Source organism: Oncorhynchus mykiss, chromosome 16 (genome assembly GCF_057628025.1).
Source record: "Oncorhynchus mykiss isolate SJ-2025 chromosome 16, ASM5762802v1, whole genome shotgun sequence".
NCBI classification, from domain to species: Eukaryota; Metazoa; Chordata; class Actinopteri; order Salmoniformes; family Salmonidae; genus Oncorhynchus; species Oncorhynchus mykiss.
Window position 1 is genome coordinate 60592410 of NC_143037.1, and position 22259 is coordinate 60614668.

Sequence of the window (22259 nt, forward strand, 5' to 3'; positions counted from 1 at the left end):
TATTTTTCATTTTTTTAATGAAGGAGAGCATTCTCTCTCAATCAACTATAAAACAATTGCAATTAAAAAACATTCTTTCAGTTAGAATATTTACATATTAACAAGTGGCTGTGCAAAATGTACAAGATATTAATAAGAAGTCATCTGCTTCAGGTTTTTCACTAAAAACAGTTCTCTGATAGAACATGGATAAAGGGAAAGATGCGTAACAGCTGCTAGGGGCTACAGTATTGAAAAATATGTACAGTCTGAAAGGTTTCATCAATACCATCCAAAAGCTTAACAACCAACCAATTAGTATGTGCGCTAAGAAATATAAAGAATATACATAAAGTGGGTGTATGCTTCTGACCGACTGCTTGATTAAAAAACGGATCGTTCGGGGGTGCATTCTGCATACCATATTCTGCATTCCATCCCACATCACCATGGCAGCTAGCAATGGCCTCCCTTCAATCATAAACGCTACCTATTGCCAACTTTGCATCAGTCTCACTTTTCATTGTTGCATCAATTAATTAATGTAAATTGTTTTACATTACTCTTCTGAAAAAAAAAATATATATATATATTGTATATCAATTTCTTCACACGGTCTACTGATAAAAACCTTCAATTTACCGACTGCTTCCATAGGATGTGTGTGTGTTTTCATGTATGCATATACATGTACAAATGTTAGCAACAGACATGCTGACAAAATAAATAATCATTATAAGTGATTAAAAACAAAGTCCAACACACAATCACCTGGGAAGAGATGCTAAAGCAGAAATCAAACAAGTCTAAAATCTCTGTGGAATATTGACTGATTGAGAAGGAGTTCTGTCATCAGAGGTGGAGAGTTAGAGATGTATGATTAATATGGCTTATTATGGCTGCAAGGCAGCTCGATGGAAGAGTAATACCAGTCAAATGAAAATAATCCTCAGTCAGTAAAAGAGCACTAGAATGAATGACTAGAAAATAGGAAAAATAAAACGTCTCCTCAACAAAATGCAAAGAGTCTCTGTATCGTCAGGTATTTGACGTTACTCCTGCAGGTTTATACATTTGTTGGTTAAACGTGTTTAAAAGTCCTCTAGCTGGGGATCTTTCTAAAGAACGTCTAATCATATATTGCATGAGGTTAAAGGATGGAAAAGCTAATGCATGTCCCTACTGCAAAACATGAGGATATTTCCAGACCCAAAGGAGACCTCACAAATAAGAGCATTTCCCCTCTAGGGGAGTGTATGGGAGGGGACCTGGTTGCCAGTAGCAGGTCTCTAACATGGAGAATGATTGAGGCCTCTAGTGGACAAAAGGCCGTATTAGCATAGGCAGCGCCATTGGGGGCATCCACCATTTTAATGTGGTCAACTAGGTGGGACTTCCAACTTTATTGGCAGATCTCTCCTGGTGACCTTGTTGAAGTCATGTCCAACTGGGTCATCAGGAGGGATCAGGCAATTGCGAAGAAGGCCAGAAGAGCTAGTCTGATAGGTCAGTCCCAACAACTCATTGTTTCACAGCTGCAACAGCCTGGTCTCTCTTGAGGAGGGAGTGTAGGGTTCAGCTGATTATTCATTTTCCAGGTGTCATTGGTCTCTCCTCTAGTCTAGGAGGTCATGATTCTAGGAGAGCACAGAGGAAGAGACGGTACCATCAAGGGTAGCTGGTCTATCTTGCCCTTTGAGGGAGGTGCTATTGGTTGTTCTTGTCTCTAGGGGAGGTGCTATAGGGAGTGGCTGGTCTCTGTGTTAGGGAGGTGCTATAGAGGGAGTGGCTGGTCTCTGTCTGTTAGGGAAGTGCTATAGGGAGTGGCTGGTCTCTGTCTGTTAGGGAGGTGCTATAGAGGGAGTGGCTGGTCTCTGTCTGTTAGGGAGGTGCTATAGAGGGAGTGGCTGGTCTCTGTCTGTTAGGGAAGTGCTATAGGGAGTGGCTGGTCTCTGTCTGTTAGGGAAGTGCTATAGGGAGTGGCTGGTCTCTGTCTGTTAGGGAGGTGCTATAGGGAGTGGCTGGTCTCTGTCTGTTAGGGAGGTGCTATAGGGAGTGGCTGGTCTCTGTGTTAGGGAGGTGCTATAGGGAGTGGCTGGTCTCTGTCTGTTAGGGAAGTGCTATAGGGAGTGGCTGGTCTCTGTCTGTTAGGGAGGTGCTATAGGGAGTGGCTGGTCTCTGTCTGTTAGGGAGGTGCTATAGAGGGAGTGGCTGGTCTCTGTCTGTTAGGGAGGTGCTAGAGGGAGTGGCTGGTCTCTGTCTGTTAGGGAAGTGCTATAGGGAGTGGCTGGTCTCTGTCTGTTAGGGAAGTGCTATAGGGAGTGGCTGGTCTCTGTCTGTTAGGGAGGTGCTATAGAGGGAGTGGCTGGTCTCTGTCTGTTAGGGAGGTGCTATAGGGAGTGGCTGGTCTCTGTCTGTTAGGGAGGTGAGTGACTTGGTTAGTCTCATTCATTTCTTGTCCCTTAGAAAAGCGTTATTGGGCATGTCCGGTCTCCCTGTGTTATTTGAGGAGGCCTTTATAGAGCAGGTGTGAGCGGCTGGTCTCCCTCTCATTTTCCAGACAGAAGAGCAGGTCCCTGAGGTTAACCCGGGTGATGCGCTGGCGCTGAGGCCTGGAGCCTCCGCTACTGTACCCACCTGACGGAGAGGGACCAGAGCACAAGTCCTGAAGAGAAAGAGGAGGAAGAAGGGGAGAGAGAGGTGGGGGAAGATAGAGGAAGTAAAGTCCATTTGATCTTCAAAAATAAAAATGTGTATGATAGGGTGCTATCATCTAAAAGCATTCTTTTCTTGGTTAATATCCATTAGGATACTGTCTCAGCCTCCAGTATTTATGCTGCAATAGTTTGTGTCGGGGGGCTAGAGACAGTCTGTTATATCTGGAGTATTTCTCCTGCCTTATCCAGTGTCCTGTGTGAATTAAAGTATATATTCTCTCTCTCTCCCCCCCTCTCTCTCCCTGAGCCCGAGGATCATGCCTCATGATTACCTGGCCTGATGACTCCTTGCTGTCCCCAGTCCACCTGGTCGTGCTGCTACTCCAGTTTCAACTGTTCTGCCTGCGGCTATGGAACCCTGACCTGTTCACCAGACGTGCTACCTTGTCCCAGACCTGCCGTTTTAAACTCTCTAGAGACAGCATTTACTCCTGAGGTGCTGACCTGTTGCACCCTATACAACCACTGTGATTATTATTATTAGACCCTGCTGGTCATCTATGAACATTTGAACATTTTGGCCATGTTCTGTTATAATCTTCACCCGGCACAGCCAGAAGAGGACTGGCCACCCCTCATAGCCTGGTTCGGGTTTCTGTACAGCACTTTATGACATCAGCTGATGTAAGAAGGGCTTTATAAATTAATGTAATTGATCAGGAGTCAATGATCTAGCCCAGAGTACTAGTCTATGTTTGGTTATGATACTCTACCTCAGCCCCGGTTCCGCTGACAGGGAAGTTCATTTTCCTTTTCTTCCTGGGGCCGATGGCTGCCAGGGCCGTCATGTTGGCCTCCTTCTGCCTGATCTGATTCAGTTCCTGCTGCTGCATCTAGACCACACACACACACACACACAGAGAGAGAGGGAACAGGCATTACAATACAAGACTACTTTGCCTGAAGACAGACACATGACCACACATACCGGCACCCACTATAAATGAACATATTGACACAAAGAGTATGAGAAACACTAAAATTCATTCACATACAGCATGTTACACACACCATGTATACAGCTACACCAGCCTGTACTCTTACCTCTTTAGCCTTCTGTTTAAGCCGAAGCTGCTCTGGGTCCTCTTGTCGTGATCGAGACTGGGGGAAGAAAGAGGCACAGTATTCAGTATCAACACTACTAGCACTTACAGTATATGACCACTAGATGGCATAAACAGCTATATACATTACTGCCTCTGGTGGAGAGTTAGTTACCTTAGCTGCCTTCATCAGGATCTCTCTCTCCTGCTCCTCCTTCCTCTGTTTCTCCATCTGATCCAGCTGCTCAAAGAACTTCAGCTGTGATCGCACATCACTCACCTGTTCACACTTATCATCCTCCTGAAGGAGAGCGAGAGAGAGATGGAGGGAGAGGGGAAAGATAAATAATGAATTACAAGGGTAAAATGGTTCAATCAGATATTATCACTGGCATCATCAAATTATTTCAGCACTTTTTGCAAAACTGTTGCAATGAGCACCAGTGAAGATCAAATACGAAATAAACTGGTTTTGACTAAATATATATACAACTTGAATAGCTCATGAAATAACTCTTCCACACAAACACCCACAGAAGCTGTGTTCATTCACCTTGAAGGTGATGCTTTTCTGCTGCGCCACCACCGTCAATTTCTCCAGCAGGTTCTGCAGTCGATGCTGTGTTGCATGGGACACGTAGCTGATCACCTCCGGCCCCAGGTCAGTCACCCCTAACCTCCCGCCTGTTACAACACAAGAGGACAGGAGATGTCATAGATTTTAGGTACAGAATGTGGGTGTGTGTATGTGTGTGTGTGTGTCTCACCTATCTCATGTACTCTCTGGGTTAGTGAAGAGGTGTAGAGGAAGGCCTCGTCTTTACAAGAGCGAGTCACCATGCCGACCAGCTCAGAGTTGGTTGCCAGAATGCGGGCACTCTCCTCTGATAGGTTGACTCCAGCCATAGAGGCCACGTCATTTATATCATCATCATCCCTGAGTGGAGGGAGAGAAACTGTTTATAAGGCCTCATTTTCACTTGAAGAATTCCAAAATCATCTGATTTGGACATGTATGTCTATGAGTGTGTGTGTGTGCGTCTATGAGTGTGTGTGTGTGTGTGTGTATGTGTTTACTTGAAGGTTCCTCCGCCTGCCTCCTTCTGCCTGTTCTTCAGTACTACAGAGAGCATAGACTGGGGCCCCAGTGGTACCTTGGCTCCTGGTGCTAGAGCCTGCTTCACTACAGGAACTGAGAGAGAGGGAAGAGACGGAGAGAGAGCGCAAGAAAGTGAGGGGGCAGTTACATAACAGAGACACTATATTTTTATTTAACCTCCTAACCCTTTCACATTGTATATCATAACTCAGTAATAAATAATTAACTTTTTCTTGGTAGAGTTGTTGTGAGCAGAAAAGAGAAGCGGACGTCAAGAGGAAGAGAAGAGAGGAAGAGGAAGAGAGATGGCGGAAGAACACATTTCACAGATGGAGAGCTTTCCACGGTTCCCTCAAAACCCCATCCATCAATACACTTGATCAATATAGCATGCAGTTATATACATATGTCACAAGGGGAAGTGTTTCAATATAGTCCTCGGTCAGTGAAGCCAGCAAGGCAAGCCAGGAGGACACTGGACACACATACACACCCACAGCAGCAGCACTTATCATATTACTGCCGTCTCCACTAGCTAATAGCAGCTGGCCACAGACAGAACCAGTACACTTCTTTCTATCTGTCGCCTTCGATCATGGACACTGCTAACTGGCATTGTTCACACTGTGTGTGTCTTTGTCCCAGAGCCTCACAGCCCAGTGGGAAAAATACCTCACACAGGAAAGATCCAATCCTGCACAGGTGTCGTATCACATTCTACAGTGATGGTATCAAAGCATTAAATAATACAATTAATCAGGTAATACAAAGTACTATTAGGCCCATAGTATATTTTATATTTTGTATAAATTATATTTCTATTAGAATGTTCATCTATGACGAGTACACAAACGCATGCATCAAACACACAGGCAAAATGCAGATAGAGTCGATGTCTGCGCCCCCAGCGGAAATCTAATTAGCATTGCCTCACAAGACACATCTGAAGGTCCCCCGTACCAGTTGAAAAAATGAATGGAAGGATACAGAGCATTCTGAAATATTCAGACCCCTGGACTTTTTCCACATTTTGTTACGTTACAGCCTTATTCTAAAATGGATTAAATGAATTGTTTTCCTCATCAATCTGTACACAATATCCCCCGTAATGGCAAAGCAAAAACCAAGCCATGAGGTCTAAGGAAGGGTCCGTAGAGCTCCGAGACAGGATTATGTCGAGGCACAGATATGGGGAAGGGTACCAAAACATTTCTGGTGAACTGAAGGTCACCAAGAACACAGTGGCCTCCATCATTCTTAAATGGAAGAAGTTTGGAACCACCAAGACTCTTCCTAGAGTTGGTCGCCTGGCCAAACTGAGCAATCAGGGGAGAAGGGCCTTGGTCAGGGAGGTGACCAAGAACCCGATGGTCACTCTGACAGTGCTCCAGAGTTCCTCTGTGGAGATGGAAGAACCTTCCAGAAGGACAACCATCTCCTCAATAAAAGTGAGTGGCCTAGCCGGAGACTGGACTTGAACCTGATCGAACATCTCTGGAGAGACCTAAAAATAGCTGTGCAGCGACGTTCCCCATCCAACCTAACAGAGCTTGAAAGGAATGGCAGAGAAGAATGGGAGAAACTCCTCAAATACAGGTGTGCCAAGCTTGTAGTGTCATACCCAAGAAGACTCAAGGCTGTAATCGCTGGCAAAGGTGCGTCAAAGTACTGAGTAAACAGTCTGAATACTTCTGAAAAAGACTAACGTAACAGAATGTGGAGAAAGTCGAGGGGTCTGAATACTTTTCAAATTTCTGAATACTCCCCCCACCCCCCCGGCTTCGACAGGGCTAAGATTGTAATGGGATAAGAAAGGACACAGAAAATACAAAACACACACACCTGTCTGAAGCTGTCTGACCACCTGCGGCTGCCCCATGATGATGTGACTGTGGGGCTGGCCTCGGAGCGTAACCATGGGTGACTGGGCCAGAGTCACCTGAGGCCTCCCCATTGCCCCCTGCTGCTGAGGCACCATCTACACACACAGAGACAGAGAGAGGCAGAGAGAGTGAGACCAGAGAGAGAGAGCGACCAGAGAGAGCGAGACCAGAGAGAGAAAACAGAGAGAGAGAAAACAGAGAGAGAAAGTGAGAGAGGCCAGAGAGAAAGAAAGAGTGCAGACCTGAACCTTACTGTGCAGGCTCGGGTATTTCCTTTTCACATAGTCCTTTCCAGCATGTTTCCGGCAACTATGGTGGACGCGTAACCAGGCGATACACTTGGGGTCATCCCTCAACATAACATACAGTCATATAGACTTCCCATTACATTAAAACAACAAGGCACCCTACCCATACAACAGAGGAAACACTGAGTGGAGTATCGTTAGGATATAGTATACCAGGCCAGGCTTGTTATGAGGTGTCTGGGCCAGGCTGATGACAGGAGACTGGTGCATGGTTCCCTTGGCCCCAGGGCTACTACTGTTGAGACGGGAGTTCTGTGCCGTGGACATGCCCCCCAGCACCGCAGCAGTCAAGGCCTTGGAGGGGGCGGCAGGCTGGGCGCCAGTGTGAGGCAGCTGGCTCTGCTGGATGAAGGCTGCCGAGTCAGGGGTCATTTGACGCAGTGCAGGAAGACTCCTCTGGAGATGGGGAGGAAGAGCACAAATCATTCTCTCATCTACAGTATATTGCATCGTTGGCCACTTGTATTTATTTGGGTGTATAGCTAGCTACATTAAAGAAGGGAAAAGCCATCAGTCTCACCTTGAGGAAAGGCACGAGATATGGCTGAGGAGAGGAGTTGAGCTCCCGGTATAACCGACTGGTGAAGTCCTCCGCTTCGATCTTACTCTCCTGTGGTGGTAGAAATACAGACAACATAGAAAGATCAAGTGATAAAAATAGTGAGAGTGAGTGCAAGAGACAGACAGATGGCCAGACAGATGGCCAAACAGACAGAAAGGTGTACCAGCAGGCTCTTGACTAACTCCTTGACGTTGGCTGTGGTCTCAGACGACTGCTTCCCGCTGGATGCCAGTTTGATCAGCGTGGACAGGAAGTTCTTACACTTCTTCACATTCTCCAGGATCTCCTAAACACACATATACACAAGTTAGGACTACTGCATGACTATTTAGGAGTAGATAAATGTCGGCAGGAGGGAGATGAGTGGTGTCTCACCATGGTAGAAACGACCGTGGGGGCGCCTGGTGTCCCAGGGGTCCCTGCTCTCTGGGTGACTGCTGCTGAGCAAGGCTGCACTGGAGCCTGACCTGAGGTGGCGGCCGCTCCACCCAGCATAATGGTGTTCTATAGGAGGTGGGAAAGAGGAAGCAGGGTATGAAATAAGACTAAGGGGGAGATTGAAGAGAATTGAAGAGGGGGATGAGTTGTGTACCTACCTGTTGTAGTACAGGAGGCCTCTGGAGGGTGGTGGTGGCCTGGACGGTGGTCTGGGCCGTGAAGCCCTGCTTAGTGATGGTGGGGGTCACCTGACGGGACATCATGGGCGTCCCTGGAGCCTGCAGGACAGAGGAGAGGACAAGGGTTCAGGGGTTCACACTGTGATCTCTCCATCACTGTAGGTAAGAGATGATTAGTGTGTGTGTGCACCTGTACAGAAGTGATCTGGACAGGGGGAGTGCTGGTGGGGGTAGCTGCCCGTGGGGTCATGGCGCTCTGGGACTGGGATTGCATCTGGGCCAGGGTCTGCTGGTGGATCATCAGAAGCTGCCCACTCTCACTGCGTACCAGCACCATGCCTACACAGGGCATGGAGGGGTCAGGGGTAAGAAGTCAAACAGGGGATATAGATCGACAGACAGACACTTACTTGCTAAATACAAATAACGTTACATATCTTAATAATAACTATGGAAACACTTTGTTTGGTTAGAAAATACAGTGTTGGCCACTCTTGGCAGAAAATGACCTTTTTTATTGTCACAACAACAACAAAAAACATTCAGCTCTCAGTGGAGAGTTTAACTAGAGCTAGCATTGTTAGCCAGAACCTGTGAGACATGCAACTCCCACAGAAAATGTGCCACATGCATGCAACTACATTACATGATGTGCTATGGTGTCAGCGTGCCTATTGATCAAATCAGTCCATTGTATGTGTGCCAGGGTAGCCTGTGTGTGATTTTACAGACGACACAAGTAGACAGAATCAATAGAACGTTCCCACAGGTCAATGTGCTCGTGGAGCATAAACAACTGACAGCAAAACACGCCCACATGCACAAGGAGTTTTGTCTAATGAACAAACCAAAGGTGCAGCAGCGATGGCAACTGTAGCTGATATGACATCTCAAATGTTAACGACAAGTTTGCAACAAAGTTTCTGTTTCACAGAGAGTGTTTTAAGCTGCCCGCAAAATACATTGTAGCCTCTCTCGACTGTGGCTAACTGACATAGGGTGAAGTCAGCTTTAGTGGGACACTTTTTGGTAGATTGCCATGTAGACAGTCAAAATCAGTGTACCCCTACTCAAGCAATGTTAATTTAAATTAATGAATGTCTTATCTACATTTTAATGATAAAACAAGTTAACCATGTATTATTCAGTGGATGCTACATCCCCTAAAACAAAACCAGAGCCCTACAATGCTAGTGGGACACTTTAGTAGATGAAGTGGGACACTATTTTCTCATTAAGAACACAGTGGCCCACTGGCACTTGTGAAATCATCAATTATACTTTGTAGAGGCTTATAGAAAGCACACCATCTGTATAAAAAAAATTAAGTTAAAGACAACCTTCGACTAGACCCTCTCAATGCCCTTGGAAAATGTATTTGGGAACACTCCAAGCTCTTGGTGAAAAATCTAACAGAGACATCACAGCTTTACCCCCCCCCCCCCCCAAAAAAAAACACTGTCCCTTTCAAAAATTGTGCCTCTTTTCTATCCTCTCTTTCTAATGTCACTGTCCTTTCTTTCCTTTCCTACTCTTGCTATTTCCCGCTAATTCTATCCATCATCATCCTATGCTGTTTATGTGCCAAATAGCGTCTAGAATCGATTTACAGATGTTAGGAGCAACTAAAAGAATATATTTCTATGTATTTTAGAATATCCAATGAGTGAATTTACATTTAAATTTGATGAAACATTTTATTTTGTGCATTTTAATAGCTGAAAAAGTCCCTGTCCCACTATCCAAACAGTGGGACACCACTATAAATCAGATTTTCATTAATATTATAACTATTTACGTGAATGTTTATTATATTTCAAAACACTACCAGTAAATATTAACTTTAACATGAAAAGCTAGATTGTTGAATTATAGTTGACAGAATGACAGGTTATATGTTTCCTATGTACAGCATGTTTCATCTGGTCTCTCCATCTGAGAAACCTGATTACACACAAACACCACAATGATGTCACACTCAGCAAAACCATGTTTTCATGCACAGAACACAGTCCCAGTTGGGACTGGGCTGCAAAATTATAGTACAGATACAGTACCCTCAAAGAAATGGCCCACTAATGCCGACTTCTCCCTAACTGGCTACTACTACGTCAAAACACCTGAGAATGAAAGTTACCTGGAGGGAGCTGAATGTTTTGGATGTTTGAAGCATTTTGTTGGGGTTGCGGAAGTCTCGGGGAGAACACCTGTGGCGCGATCGCCTTTATCCCACCAGGACAGGCTGCAATTGTCGATGGGATGGAGGTCCTCACATTTTGTAAAACCAGGCTTTTACCTACAACACTGGGGCTGGTCACTTCTGAAGTCGTTTGTGTGGTCGTTTTTGGAGACTCCAATGTGTTGATTTGCGCTTCTGAACTTGCAGGGTGGGCAACGTTGACAGATCGTATCAGAACCGTATTATTACTCCCGCTCTGCGCGGTGACTGTTCCGAGGGGTTGCATAGGCGGCCTCACGAGCGTGACAGTGGGCACACTGTTTAGAACAGACAGCTGAGACGATATCACAGTTGAATTGACAGCATTGTGCATAAGAGGTGTTTGAATGACTGTGCTGGAAGTTGAGGGTAAGACTACGTTTCCTTTGACTACGGAGCTCGGTCCGTTGTTGACAACCGCGACGGCGGGCACTGTGCTGCTTGCCGAGCTCACCAAAGCGGCAACACTTCCTGAATTATGAGAGTTTATCACAACGCTCCTTCCATTTAAAGTTTGCACACCAGCCGCCCCAGTTTTTCTGATCCCAGCTCCGTGATCGGGAACCTCCGTTATCACACCACTGACTGCCCCAGTCTTGCTCGGACTGTGCCCGGCTGTCATGCTCGATCCCACCGCCGTTGTCCCGACCGCAGCATACATGGTTGAACCCTGGGACCTCCTACTATTAATGACCCCCCCTGGCACGCCAGTCCCTACAAAATAGGAAACAGATGAGGGATGGGAATATCTATCAATTGAACATGTGTAGCTGTATAAGCAAGTTGTCAAAATGTGTGGCTAAAAGAGACAAAAACAGAAAAACAACGTGACCAGAATAAGCTAACGTTAACCAGTAATCTATTTTACCTGGTTTAGCAAGCTCTTGTGAAAGTCCCATTTCGCTGTCCTGGACATTGGAATTGCGACCTATAGCTGAGTTGTCAATGTGATTTGCTGCAGCCTGGACCCTAACTGAAGACTTTCCACGACCCGATCCAGTGAGCTCAGACTCCAAAGACCCAACTAGATCACTAACTACTTTCTCGTCCACCTCTGTGTTGAAGAAAACATCATCCAGTAAATCGGAGCCCGCCGCCATCTTTACTCGCTCGTGAGACGCCTGCACCGATTGGATACTCCGTCACTCACATCGGATTCCAGGGTGCTCTGATTGGTTATTGTTAGATTTACAGTTTGGGATGAATTGTTATAAATTACATTTAAGGAATCGCAGCAGGATGCGATATAGCACGGGCGAAAAAAATGGGACGACAGTACAGACAGGGTTGCATTTGGTAGTTGTGCGGCTAGCGTTGCCAAATGGAAACGAACCACACATCGATTATGTTACCTTGTTTTGTTACTATTTTGAATCATTATAGAGGAAATGCAGTGGGTTTCTTTGAGTTTTTATTCTCGACTCAAAATGGCTGCGTTGTTTTTCAGGCAGTCTGTCCTACAGCTGCTGTCACCGCCCGCACGAGGGCGCTGGTCGAGCGCTCGCTGCCGACTGTCAGAACTGGACAACCAGCTTCGTGCCCACTGACAAACACTGACACATATGCAGGACAATAGCATCTGTCATTGACTTTGTTTTACTGCGGACATGTAACGGTAGCCTATTCATACGTTAGAGATTGATGTACATGTGATATTTTAACTTTCACTTGGTATGCTGGTGCTAATGCGCTCGAGAGAGAATGTGTAGGCTAAATATAATTTTAATAAAGTTGAATAAAAACATTATAGGCCTATACAATTATCATATATTTCTTGGTTTCGGTCATATTGTAAATTTGTTTTTGATTAGCCTATTGATATTTAGCCTAGTTTATGGGCTACAATAAATATCACAGAACGAAATTGCATGAACTCGGCATATTTGCAACGACACTTAGCCAATATGCATATATGCCATCAATAACTGTTACATACAGAGTATAGTTGATTAAGTTCCAATTAACTTTTATAACTCTTCAGCAAATGCAATCCAACCATGACCCCTTGAGGCACAGGTGCACTTGTAAATGAGAAGGCGTGGCCCATGGCTCACCTTGGAGTGATGGTCCATAAATTCCCTCTAATGAGCCGCATATTACCTTGCTGTCATGTGAATCACATTTAAAATACAACGCAGAGATTAGGCTACTTGACGATTACTTGTTGCCATTAGTTCACCAGCCACCATGAGCGTCGGGACTCCTTATATCGGCAGTAAAATCGGCTTGATTTCCAAAGCTCTAAATCGGTATGAGGGCATTTTATACACCATCGATACCGTGAATTCGACAGTGGTGTTGACAAAAGGTAAATTATGCGAGCGGCCAAAGAGAGCATATCCACTCTCAGACAGCAGTTGTAGTCAAAGAAGACCTGTTTGCTCCTAAAATAAGGGATTGTGATCACATGTGGCATTACAAATAGATGATGGAGCCCATACTTTAAACACAGACAATGCGAGCAGTGGGATGTGAAAGTAAAGTTTCAATATGGTCACTTAGGCCTACCGTTGTATTTTACCGGATAGTTTGTGTGTACAGATGTCAATGGATTCCATAGTAACAACATCTGCGTTGGCCTGTCAATGACCTTCCATGATTGTTTTCTTGTTCATATGCAGTGAAGTCATTTGGATCAGAGGGCCGACCCACAGACAGGCCAACCCCTCCCAAAGACGACGTCTATGAGTACATCATATTCAGAGGAAGTGATATCAAAGACATCTCATTGTGTGAGCCTCCAAAATCCCACCATGGCCTGCCCCAGGACACTGCCATTGTGCAGGTAGGCAGGCTATGCCTCCCTCTCACTCTAAGCGACATTCTGCCTTCTCAACCATTAGCTTCGCCCAAGACTACCTAGTGTGAACTACAGTACTGACGCTGTGTTTTAGCGTTAAGAAACGCCAATCATCGCTTGCGATACTGCTTTTGAAACATATGGCCATTTCATCAAGGGAAAACGTCATTCAAATACTAAAGATACACTTACTGTAGCCGTTTTGCACAGATCGATACAGCTATGGGTGCCTCCATCCAACAAAACTACACTTCCACCACATTTCCAGAGTTGGCTTACACAAAGGTGTTTGGAACACGCTAATTAGCAAAGGTAGTCGCTTGTCTTCTGTTTTCCGTAAACAAACGCTGTAATATGGAGATATGTCAATTTGGGAACACTAGCCCTTGGGTGTTTATCAATTTAAACGTTTTACTTTTTAAAGTATTTATCGGTGTTGTGTAATGAAAGCTAAAGTCCTTCTGCTTCCAATACTGTACTGCAAGCGACACGTTATTGTTCAGATTGAGCATCGGGGATCTTAGTTAACAAAACTCCCCCTACAGAAAACGTCTTCCTCCAATGATTTGTGTAATGTAATTGAGTCATGATCAAGGGCTATGCCATGAGCCCGTCCATAATATCAGTGTTTCGAGTAATTTATTTATACATTTGCTGTATTCTTTCCTTTTTTTGGTGGGGTTCAGTCATCACTCAGCACCTCAGCGTCCTCCTATAATCCAACTCCAGGACCAATCAGTCCCTACAGGATCCCATCGTATAACCAGCTAGCAGCAAACTATCTGCTCAACCAGCAGTATGCTGCATCCCTTGGTTTGGGTGAGTCAGTGAATAAGACTGGGAACTGATGGAGATGATTCATGTTGCAACACTATTCATTTTAATGATAAAATCCATTATCGGGTGCTTGTTTCCAATGATGATATATAACCTCCCTCTTGGTCCTGTTCTACTCAGGTGGAACTCATGGCCCTCAAGTGAGAAGGGGTCCTATGGTGGAGCAGGCTGTCCAGACTGTGCCTCTAGATGAGACAGGGCAGAAGAAAGGTCAGAGTCTGTCTCAGGAGCAGCGCAGGGAGACCAGTAGGCCCATGCAGCGAGCTGCACGAGGGAGCCCACAGCCCCAGAGACGTTCTGGACCAGGCAGTAAGCAGACTGGGAGCAAGCTGGGATGAGCTGGTGGTACTTCAGGCTGATATGGGGGGGGGGCTCCTCTGTATTTACTTTATGCTTGTAAAATAAGGATAAAGAAATGCATTGTAGAATATGAAAAATAGAAAGGACCTGAATGTGTGTTCAGCTTTTGCATTGTAGAAGATGCACTACTTCCCATAGTATACATTGGCATAATGCCTGATTTTGAATTTAACTGATGTCATTTCACTTGTTTGCTCTGGTTAAGTTGTAGATGTAATAAAAAATGACCCCTTGTGGAAAAACATGCATTCATACTGTAAAACGGACTATGTATTGTGATTTGCAACTAGTTTTCTACCATCAGGTGGCTCCGATGTACAGCTTCGGCGTACAACTTCCCAAGCCAATGACGAGAACAGGCCACCACCAAGGAGGAGACAAGGTGACCCCCCCCCCCCTTTTTTTTTTAGCTCTTAGGCCAGGGACAAATCTAATTTGCTCTGGATGGTTGTATATTAAACCATTTTGTTATAGAATTTCTCATACCTTAGAATGAATGACTTATCATTCTTTCCATTTTTGTCCTGCAGGAGCTCGTAGGCCCAGGAATCGTAATCGGGGCCAGCTCCTTGTGAAGAGCTCCATGCCCAGCACCCTCAAGTTTGAGTCAGACTTCGACTTTGATTCTGCAAATGCCCAGTTCGACAAGGAAGCGCTAGAGCGGGAGATGCAGGACAAATTGAACATCAAAGGTTGGATGCATTAAAATAACCACATGTCCGTGACCAATGGGCCTTCGTGCTTTGTACTGTAGTTGCAGGAATGTGGCAATTTGACCATGACTGTGATCATGCATTAGGCAACCATTAGCTCATGATTTGGCCATCACTGATTGGGGAAATTAATGCAAGAAGGGGACTTATAACTCTGGTGGAAATGTATCCTACAAAAATATTATTTGGTATCATCTGCAAGCATTTCAGAACCATGATTTTGTTCATTGTTCATCCATGCTTGCATCTTCACTAGAAACACAGGATGAAGGGAAGGTGAAACCAGAAGTAGACACTGGTGAGAAGACAGTGGAGAGGGATCCATTTGGGCCCAAGTGCTACTATGACAAGGCCAAATCCTTCTTTGACAACATCTCCTCAGACCATAAATCCAGGTGACCATGTTTATTTTATAGATGTGCTCTGAAAGTGACTATGTATTGTGCTGTCAATTTCATGTGTCACAAAATGCTTATGAAGATCTGACTAATCTCTGTGCTTGTCTAATCATGTTACACTATGACCCAGACGCACTACCAGGGCAGAGGAGAGGAAGCTGAACGTTGAGACCTTTGGGGTTCCTGGTCGCTTCCTGAGGTTCCGTGGGGGCTACCGCGGCCGGCGAGGGCTAGGGTCCGCACAGCGCCGGCCCTCCCAGCGAACTGGGAGGCTGTGAGGGTCAAGTGAGTAAGGACGTATGTTTATTCAAAAGCCTGGATATATATTGCTTGCGATTTGAGTAACCAGGCAAGGCTAGTAATATATATATTTTTTTTTAACCCTGCAGGCCTCGTTTGATGCTTGGGTTACCTTGTGCATGAATTGCCACTGTGGTTGGTTGTGTATGTACTTTAGTTTTTGTAGTTAACCAAAATGTAACATTTTGCATTCCATTATTTTTCTCTGCCATCATGAAGTGTTTTGTAATGAGAATTTATTTTGACTCTTGGGACCCCACACCTGAATAACTATATGAGAAGTGAAATGCTTTGCTTTTTCTTTATTTTCTTTGAGCCTAAGGTACATTTTGGCTTTTGACATTGTTTTGAATTTGCTTGTGCTTTTCATCCTTTTCTGTATTTGGATAAATGGATGACATGCAAACTTCCTAAACTGTTCAAGGGATCAATTTGAAGGTGAAACTGGTGAGGGTAAAATACTTCATGATATTGTAAATATTACTTAATATAATTATACTTAACTTAATTAAAACAGACCATGTCTGCTAAAAATATTGAATTCCCATGTATTGGTTTGTTTTCTATCATTTTGAGAAAATAAGTGTTCAATTGTTACAACTCAAATAAACATGGGAAATTGCTTATTCACTTGTTCTCTGTTCAATGATACTAGGTGGATGTTGTAGTTTTTAAATGCAGATATTTTACATTGCAAGAATAAGGTAAAATCTTAAGATTGCATGTGATCCATTAGGGCACCAGTGTTTCTCAATCCATTCCATTGGGACTCCCAGGGTGGGAGCATTTTGTTATAGTCTTAACACCCAGTACCTTGAGCACTGGAGTCTACCAGCACTACCATCACCTACCTGATTCAACCAAACAATAGTCTGCTGATTAGTCAAATCAAGTGTTTATGCCGGACTAGAACAAAAATATGCAATCCTTGGGGGTCCCTCCAGAAATGGCTAGAGAAAAAATGAGAATTCATGTAAATGATGAGATTCCTGATGCAAAGGCACATGTTTGTTTTGTCATGACTGGTCAAAGTGTTCATGGTTTCTTTTGTTTCTCTGTTTCAATAGCTGTGACATATTCCTCGATTTCCTCTTGGACCAGAATCTATTTACAGTAGAAAATAAATAATTAGGGCAACATTATGTTGCACTATTACACAGGTGAGATCCTCTGGATTTGCTAAGATGTCATGATTTCAAACAGACCTTCATTGATTCATCCCGCTTCATAATGGCTAGCTCAATGTTCTTTCCCCCTGACTGGACAACCTGCGAACACAGGGTGCAAACTTTGATGGAGGAAAATCTGTGCTTTGTGTTCCAATCACTACATTGTCGCCGTCAAATGTTCTAAAGTGGTGTAAGCCTCACCTCAAGTAGCGCTCTGATGGCAAGCTTAATGGTGTCTGTATCGGACTCCATATCCTCTTTATAGTTCTCTAGAAACTCCCGAACAGTCTTGGCAGATCTTCCAATAGCGTTTGCCTATGTACACAACCACATTTTATTTTTCATGTTTTGAAGCATCTCATCAATGATTCAGATGTATGGGTCAGAAAAACACCCCTACCTTCCAGGCATGGTATGTTCCTGAGGGGTCTGTTTGGTACACATGGGGTGTTCCATTGAAATCAAACCCCACAATGAGGGAGGAGATGCCAAAGGGCCTTCGCCCATTGCTTTGGGTGTATCGCTGAAAGTCGGTATATATATATATATATATATAGAAATGACGTATCTGGATGGGTGGGCGGGTGGTACCTGTTTTATGCTGGAGATGTAGCGTGTGATGTACTCTACTGTTGCAGGGTCTTCTACTGTGAGCCTGTGACTCTGACACTCCACCCTGGCCCTGTTAACAATGATCCTGGCATCGGCAGTCAATCCTGCAGGCCATTGGATAAGGAGGAAGTATGTTACACCAATGAAACACCTCACCCAACTTGGTGTAAAATCAATTTGCTAAATTTCAGCAGTAACATTACATGTATCATTCAAAGTAGGCCTACAGTGCCTTAAGTATTTTATACCCTTGACTTTTGTCCACATTTTGTTAAAGTGGGATTAAAATGGGTTTAATTCAAATTTGTGAACTATACACAATACTAATGTCAGAGGAAGAAAAACACACAAATTAAACCAACATGATTAGATAAGTATTCAAGCCCCTGAGTCATTACATGTTAGAATCACCTTTGGCAGCGATTACAGCTGTGAGTCTTTCTGTGTAAGTAAGCGCTTTCCACACATGGATTGTGCAACATTTGGCTATTTTTTAAATCATTTTCTAAATACTTTAAGCTCTTTCATTGGTTGTTGATCATTGCTAAACAACTTTCAGGCCTTGCCATTGTTTTTAAAAACAAACTCCCCATTCCTTAATGATTACAAGCATACAAATCAAATCACATTTTATTTGTCACGTGCTGAAATGCTTACTTACAAGCCCTTAACAAACAATGCAGTTCAAGAAAGAGTTAAGAAAATATTTACTAAATAAACTAAAGTGGAAAAAAAACTAACAAGTAAATTACATAACGAGGCTATATACAGGGGGTATAGGTCCTGAGTAAATGTGCGGGGGTACAGGTTAGTCAAGGTAATTTGTAAAGTGACTCATAACAGTGTAATCACCACTGTTTGAAAATATGGAGATTGGCACTCCGTAATGCATTGGAGTTGCCCAAACATAACACTTTGTATTCAGGATGAAAAGTTAACTGCTTTCCCACATTTTTTGCAGCATTACTTTACTGCCTTGTTGCAAACAGGATGCATGTTTTGGAATATTTTTATTCTGTACAAGTGGCCTTTTCACTGTCAATTAAGTTAGTGTTGTGAAGTAACTACAATGTGAAATCCCTGAGCGGTTTCCTTCCTCTCTGGCAACTGAGTTAAGAAGGACGCCTGTATCTTTGTAGTTACTGGGTGTATTAATACACCATCCAAAGTGTAATTAATAACTTCATGCTCAAAGGGATATTCAATGTCTGTATTTTTTTTTTATACACATCTACCAATAGGTGCCCTTTGCGAGGCATTGGAAAACCTCCCTGGTCTTTGTGGTTGAATCTGTGTTTGAAATTCACTGCTTGACTGAGAGGCCTTACATATAATTATATGTGTGGGGGCACATAGATGAGGTAGACATACAAAAATAATGTTAAACACATTGCACAGAGTCCATGCAATTCATGTGACTTGTTATGTACATTTTTACCTCTGACCTTATTTAGGCTTGTCATTACAAAGGGGTTGAATACTTATTGAGAATAATTATTGTAAAAATTCTAAACATTATTACACTTTGACATTGGGGTATTGTGTGTAGGCCAGTGCCAAATCTCAATTTAATCCATTTTAAATTCAGGTTGTAACAGTGGAAAAAGTCAAGGGGTGTGAATACTTTTTGAAGGTACTCAAATGTTGATGACATAAATTATACCAGACATGGTAATTACATATTTTCAATCACCACTTGACACCGTCTGTGGTTTGGTGTGCACTATCCTATGTTTAAAATTTACCTGCAAAGGCCATGAAGATATTGTCATCCAAGGAGCAGATTTTGCGCACTGTCCTGTCTTCTTGGAGCTTGGCAACAGTTTTCTTCTCTACTCCTAGAACAACAACATGTTTTCCTCACACTCCAACCTGTAAAATAATTAGGCACAATTGATACAGTTACGCCAGTTGGAGCTCAATTTGGTTCCCACCATGCACTTCTCTTTGATAGGCTACATGGTGGCATGCTTGACCCAAAAGCCATTTCAATATTTAAAGGGGTAGTTCGTTTTCTAAGAAGCTATCTTTGTTTATTTTTAACAATTTTAATTTAAAACAATTACAGTAAGGTACTGTTACTCAGAAATGATTTGATATTGAGATTTAAAAAATGGAGCATTGGAACTTTAAGAACATAACGTGGTACTTACAGCAGTTGAACCTTTTTTGACCGCCTCCTGTGCGTAGTCCACCTGGAAGTGGCCATCAGGTGAGAACACTGTGATGGCACGATCGTAGCTCATCTTTCATTCAATTCACTTTTACATACAATATTATTTCTGTGTCCTTGGCTTGCCTACGCTCTGTAAACAAAAGTAAAAGTAATCAGACTGAAGGAAACAACCAAGCACGAGCTAGCGAGATACTATTGGGGCATGTATTTGCACGTATTTGCATATTTCCGTTAGGGAACGATGCCAACTCTGTAAAGTGCGGTTGTGCAATAACTAAATTCGCCCTTGCACTCCTTCTAAACAACGCAATTTGGCAAAAGGTAAAATCTATCAAACCTTGCCCACTCGGTTCGTAACAGATTCTAGTTTTGGGACAGAAAACTGTATTGGGAAAAATGAAAACATTTGCATAATGTCGGCCAAAATCCATCTTCTCCCACTGCCGGACACTAGGCTTCCTCATCACCATATTTAGTAGTGAGTTGAAACGCCAACCGGGTGCTTCACACTTACACATCCGGTGAAATATCTGTGTAATTGTTCTATCTGTGATGCTGTTCCATTCTATCTGTGATTCTGTGGAACAGCCATCGTCTGATTTATTGCGGCCATCAACCTGTCTCTATTTACGTTGGAGAGCGAGCGTAGTGAATCAAAAAACACCCATACCACCGTTTCTGGACTGATGTAAAACTGTATCTTGGCCTCAAATTGCATACAACCGTTGAAACTTTGTTTGACATATTATTTTACTACATTGATTCCACAATTGAACGTGAGTATGTCATAAATCTCTTTATTTTATTAGGATAATTTGTCATACCCAAATCAAAATTGATGAAGAAAAATCCCCTTTTCTTTTTTTTAAAGTCTGATTTGGAAAACTATTTAGAGTCATTAAAACGTATTCAAAACAAAATGTTTTTAAAAAGTATTCGATACATGTCTGTATTCGAATTGATATAATGTGGATTAGTTTTATTTTTAAATTAATTTCTTTGTGGAATCTCTTTGGCTGTTTTGTTTATGTTTTGCATGTTACTGTTAGTAAAACATTTTTTTTTTTTAAATACCGTTTCTAAACCCAGAGGCGCAACATTGCAAGACTTCCGGGTATAGCTTGTGAAACAGACCAGGGCCCAGATTCACAAAACCTTAAGAAGACATTTCATCTTAACTGCCATTTTTTCCTTAACAATAGATTGACAAAGAAAGTTAATCTTGGAAATGTTGTTAAGCTATTTAGCTTGTTTCTCATTTAGTAAAAGTTAAGAAGAAATTTGATTCTTGAAAATAACGTTTTTAGATTTCTTCTTAATTCCAAGATAGCTAAACCCTTGTCTTAAACTCAGGCAGTGAGAGAATAAGTGCATGAAAGCAATTGAACATGTTTCATTCACCCAAGAACATGTTTTAGAACAGTAATCCCAGTAGGAAATATATAGTATATAGTTAAGAAAAAAATGTCAGTTAACAAGAAATTGCTTCTTAAGGTTTTATGAATTTGGGCCCTGCACCTGCGAAATTCGGCGCGAAAGGACCCGATTTCGTGTTTTTACGAATTAGTTTAGCTATCCAACGTTGCCATGACATCGACTACAAGTGTGATGGGAGAAGGAGAAGCAGTTATTGGAGAAGCAGTTTTAGCAAAGATATAACTAAGCCAAGATAGTTCATCTGTGTCGTTCACAGTGGGCGTAAATGAAGCATTGTGAGCGGAGCAAGGAGATCGGAAAAGCTAAGTACTAGCTGGTGAAATCCTATTGTCGCGTTGTAGCATGTATTTGCATATTACCGTTAGGGCTCGACACGTCTGTGAAGTGCGCGTGTGTACAAACTAAATTAATTCCTTCTTAACAACGCGATATTTTACGACTTGTTCGTAACAGATTCTAGTTTTGGGAACAGAAAAAGGTATTGAGATCAGATGTCTCATGGATGAGAAATAATGTCGGCTCGGTTTCATCTAGTTCCACTCTCTCTCACTACCCGCGACTGGACTTCCATTCAATTCAATTCAAGGGGCTTTATTGGCATGGGGAACATGTGTTAACATTGCCAAAGCAAGCGAGGTAGATAATATACACAAGTGAAATAAACAATAAAAATTAACAGTAAACTCACTACCATATTTCGTGGTGAGAACGTTCTAAACGGATGCTTCCTTCAGCTTTATAGCCATGTGACGTGTCTGGGTTACCTCTTCTCTCTGTGGTCTTCTTACTGTACTGTCTTTGCCTCTATTACTGGGTTGTCTGGATATATCGTAAACATTTATGAAAACAAAAATTTGCTTTATGGTCTTAATTTAAGGTTAGGGTTATGTTTAAAATCACATTTTAAGAAAACAAATTGTAGAAATGGGCGGGGTTTAGGACTTTGTGGCTGTGGTAACTAGGGACGACCCTACTACTGTGAGAAAAAATCTACTGCAGCCTGCAGCCTATGTCTGGTTTATACCAAAAAA

At 43.1% G+C, this 22259-nt stretch overlaps 4 protein-coding genes across 13 annotated transcripts in view; 2 read left to right on the forward strand and 2 right to left on the reverse strand.

The window, feature by feature from the left end:
* LOC110492390 (transcription initiation factor TFIID subunit 4) lies at positions 1-11543 on the reverse strand. The gene is made up of 16 exons (XM_021566661.3): positions 11295-11543; positions 10346-11140; positions 8399-8547; positions 8188-8307; positions 7967-8095; positions 7755-7877; positions 7550-7639; positions 7183-7425; positions 6681-6816; positions 4817-4931; positions 4507-4676; positions 4293-4423; positions 3915-4040; positions 3741-3797; positions 3410-3529; positions 1-2644 (listed from the first exon to the last, which is right to left on the reverse strand). Exons 1-16 carry the CDS (start codon positions 11524-11526, stop codon positions 2480-2482), a joined length of 2901 nt encoding a protein of 966 aa, XP_021422336.3. The 5' UTR covers positions 11527-11543; the 3' UTR covers positions 1-2479.
* Positions 11181-16460, forward strand: LOC110492393 (protein LSM14 homolog B). 3 transcript variants are annotated; one of them, XM_090203571.1, is made up of 9 exons: positions 11181-11589; positions 13048-13211; positions 13913-14045; positions 14184-14372; positions 14728-14805; positions 14954-15115; positions 15393-15531; positions 15665-15819; positions 15924-16460. In XM_090203571.1, exons 4-8 carry the CDS (start codon positions 14219-14221, stop codon positions 15810-15812), a joined length of 681 nt encoding a protein of 226 aa, XP_090059697.1. In that variant the 5' UTR covers positions 11181-11589; positions 13048-13211; positions 13913-14045; positions 14184-14218; the 3' UTR covers positions 15813-15819; positions 15924-16460. The 3 variants fall into 3 exon arrangements, with proteins under 3 accessions (XP_090059697.1, XP_021422344.3, XP_021422346.3); XM_021566669.3 differs by lacking the exon at positions 11181-11589 and adding an exon at positions 12479-12734; XM_021566671.3 differs by lacking the exon at positions 11181-11589 and adding an exon at positions 12479-12734 and having other exon boundaries at positions 15665-15823; positions 15924-16012.
* LOC110492394 (proteasome subunit alpha type-7-like) lies at positions 16122-22058 on the reverse strand. 2 transcript variants are annotated; one of them, XM_090203574.1, is made up of 8 exons: positions 21920-22058; positions 19769-19810; positions 19361-19487; positions 17595-17719; positions 17404-17526; positions 17205-17318; positions 17040-17102; positions 16122-16938 (listed from the first exon to the last, which is right to left on the reverse strand). In XM_090203574.1, the coding sequence occupies exons 3-8, from the start codon at positions 19371-19373 to the stop codon at positions 16870-16872; spliced, it is 507 nt and encodes a 168-aa protein (XP_090059700.1). In that variant the 5' UTR covers positions 19374-19487; positions 19769-19810; positions 21920-22058; the 3' UTR covers positions 16122-16869. The 2 variants fall into 2 exon arrangements, with proteins under 2 accessions (XP_090059700.1, XP_090059701.1); XM_090203575.1 differs by lacking the exons at positions 17404-17526; positions 21920-22058 and having other exon boundaries at positions 19769-20270.
* LOC110492391 (calcium-responsive transactivator) overlaps positions 20355-22259 on the forward strand; it is a 21590-nt gene continuing 19685 nt past the window's right edge. For 3 of the 7 annotated variants that reach the window (XM_090203563.1, XM_090203564.1, XM_090203567.1), the window contains exon 1: positions 20355-20567. The gene's annotated coding sequence lies outside the window, so the exon portion shown is untranslated. The remainder of the gene's footprint in view (positions 20568-22259) is intronic. The other 4 variants (XM_090203560.1, XM_090203566.1, XM_021566663.3 and 1 more) reach the window with 3 other exon arrangements.

Bases quoted from the DNA above. Each gene is read 5' to 3' on its own strand.
- LOC110492393 (XM_021566669.3), top strand. From the start codon at position 12,614: ATGAGCGTCGGGACTCCTTATATCGGCAGTAAAATCGGCTTGATTTCC. The intron at 15,116-15,392 runs GTTGGATGCATT...CATCTTCACTAG, and splicing joins GGACAAATTGAACATCAAAG to AAACACAGGATGAAGGGAAG. The intron at 15,532-15,664 runs GTGACCATGTTT...ACTATGACCCAG, and splicing joins TCCTCAGACCATAAATCCAG to ACGCACTACCAGGGCAGAGG.
- LOC110492394 (XM_090203574.1), bottom strand. The intron at 17,527-17,594 runs GTACCACCCGCC...ACCGACTTTCAG, and splicing joins ACATCTCCAGCATAAAACAG to CGATACACCCAAAGCAATGG. The intron at 17,103-17,204 runs GTGAGGCTTACA...CTGTGTTCGCAG, and splicing joins CCATCAGAGCGCTACTTGAG to GTTGTCCAGTCAGGGGGAAA.
- LOC110492390 (XM_021566661.3), bottom strand. From the start codon at position 11,526: ATGGCGGCGGGCTCCGATTTACTGGATGATGTTTTCTTCAACACAGAG. The intron at 3,798-3,914 runs GTAACTAACTCT...TTCTTCCCCCAG, and splicing joins TCCTGATGAAGGCAGCTAAG to TCTCGATCACGACAAGAGGA. The intron at 2,645-3,409 runs GTAGAGTATCAT...CTTTCTCTTCAG, and splicing joins TCAGCGGAACCGGGGCTGAG to GACTTGTGCTCTGGTCCCTC.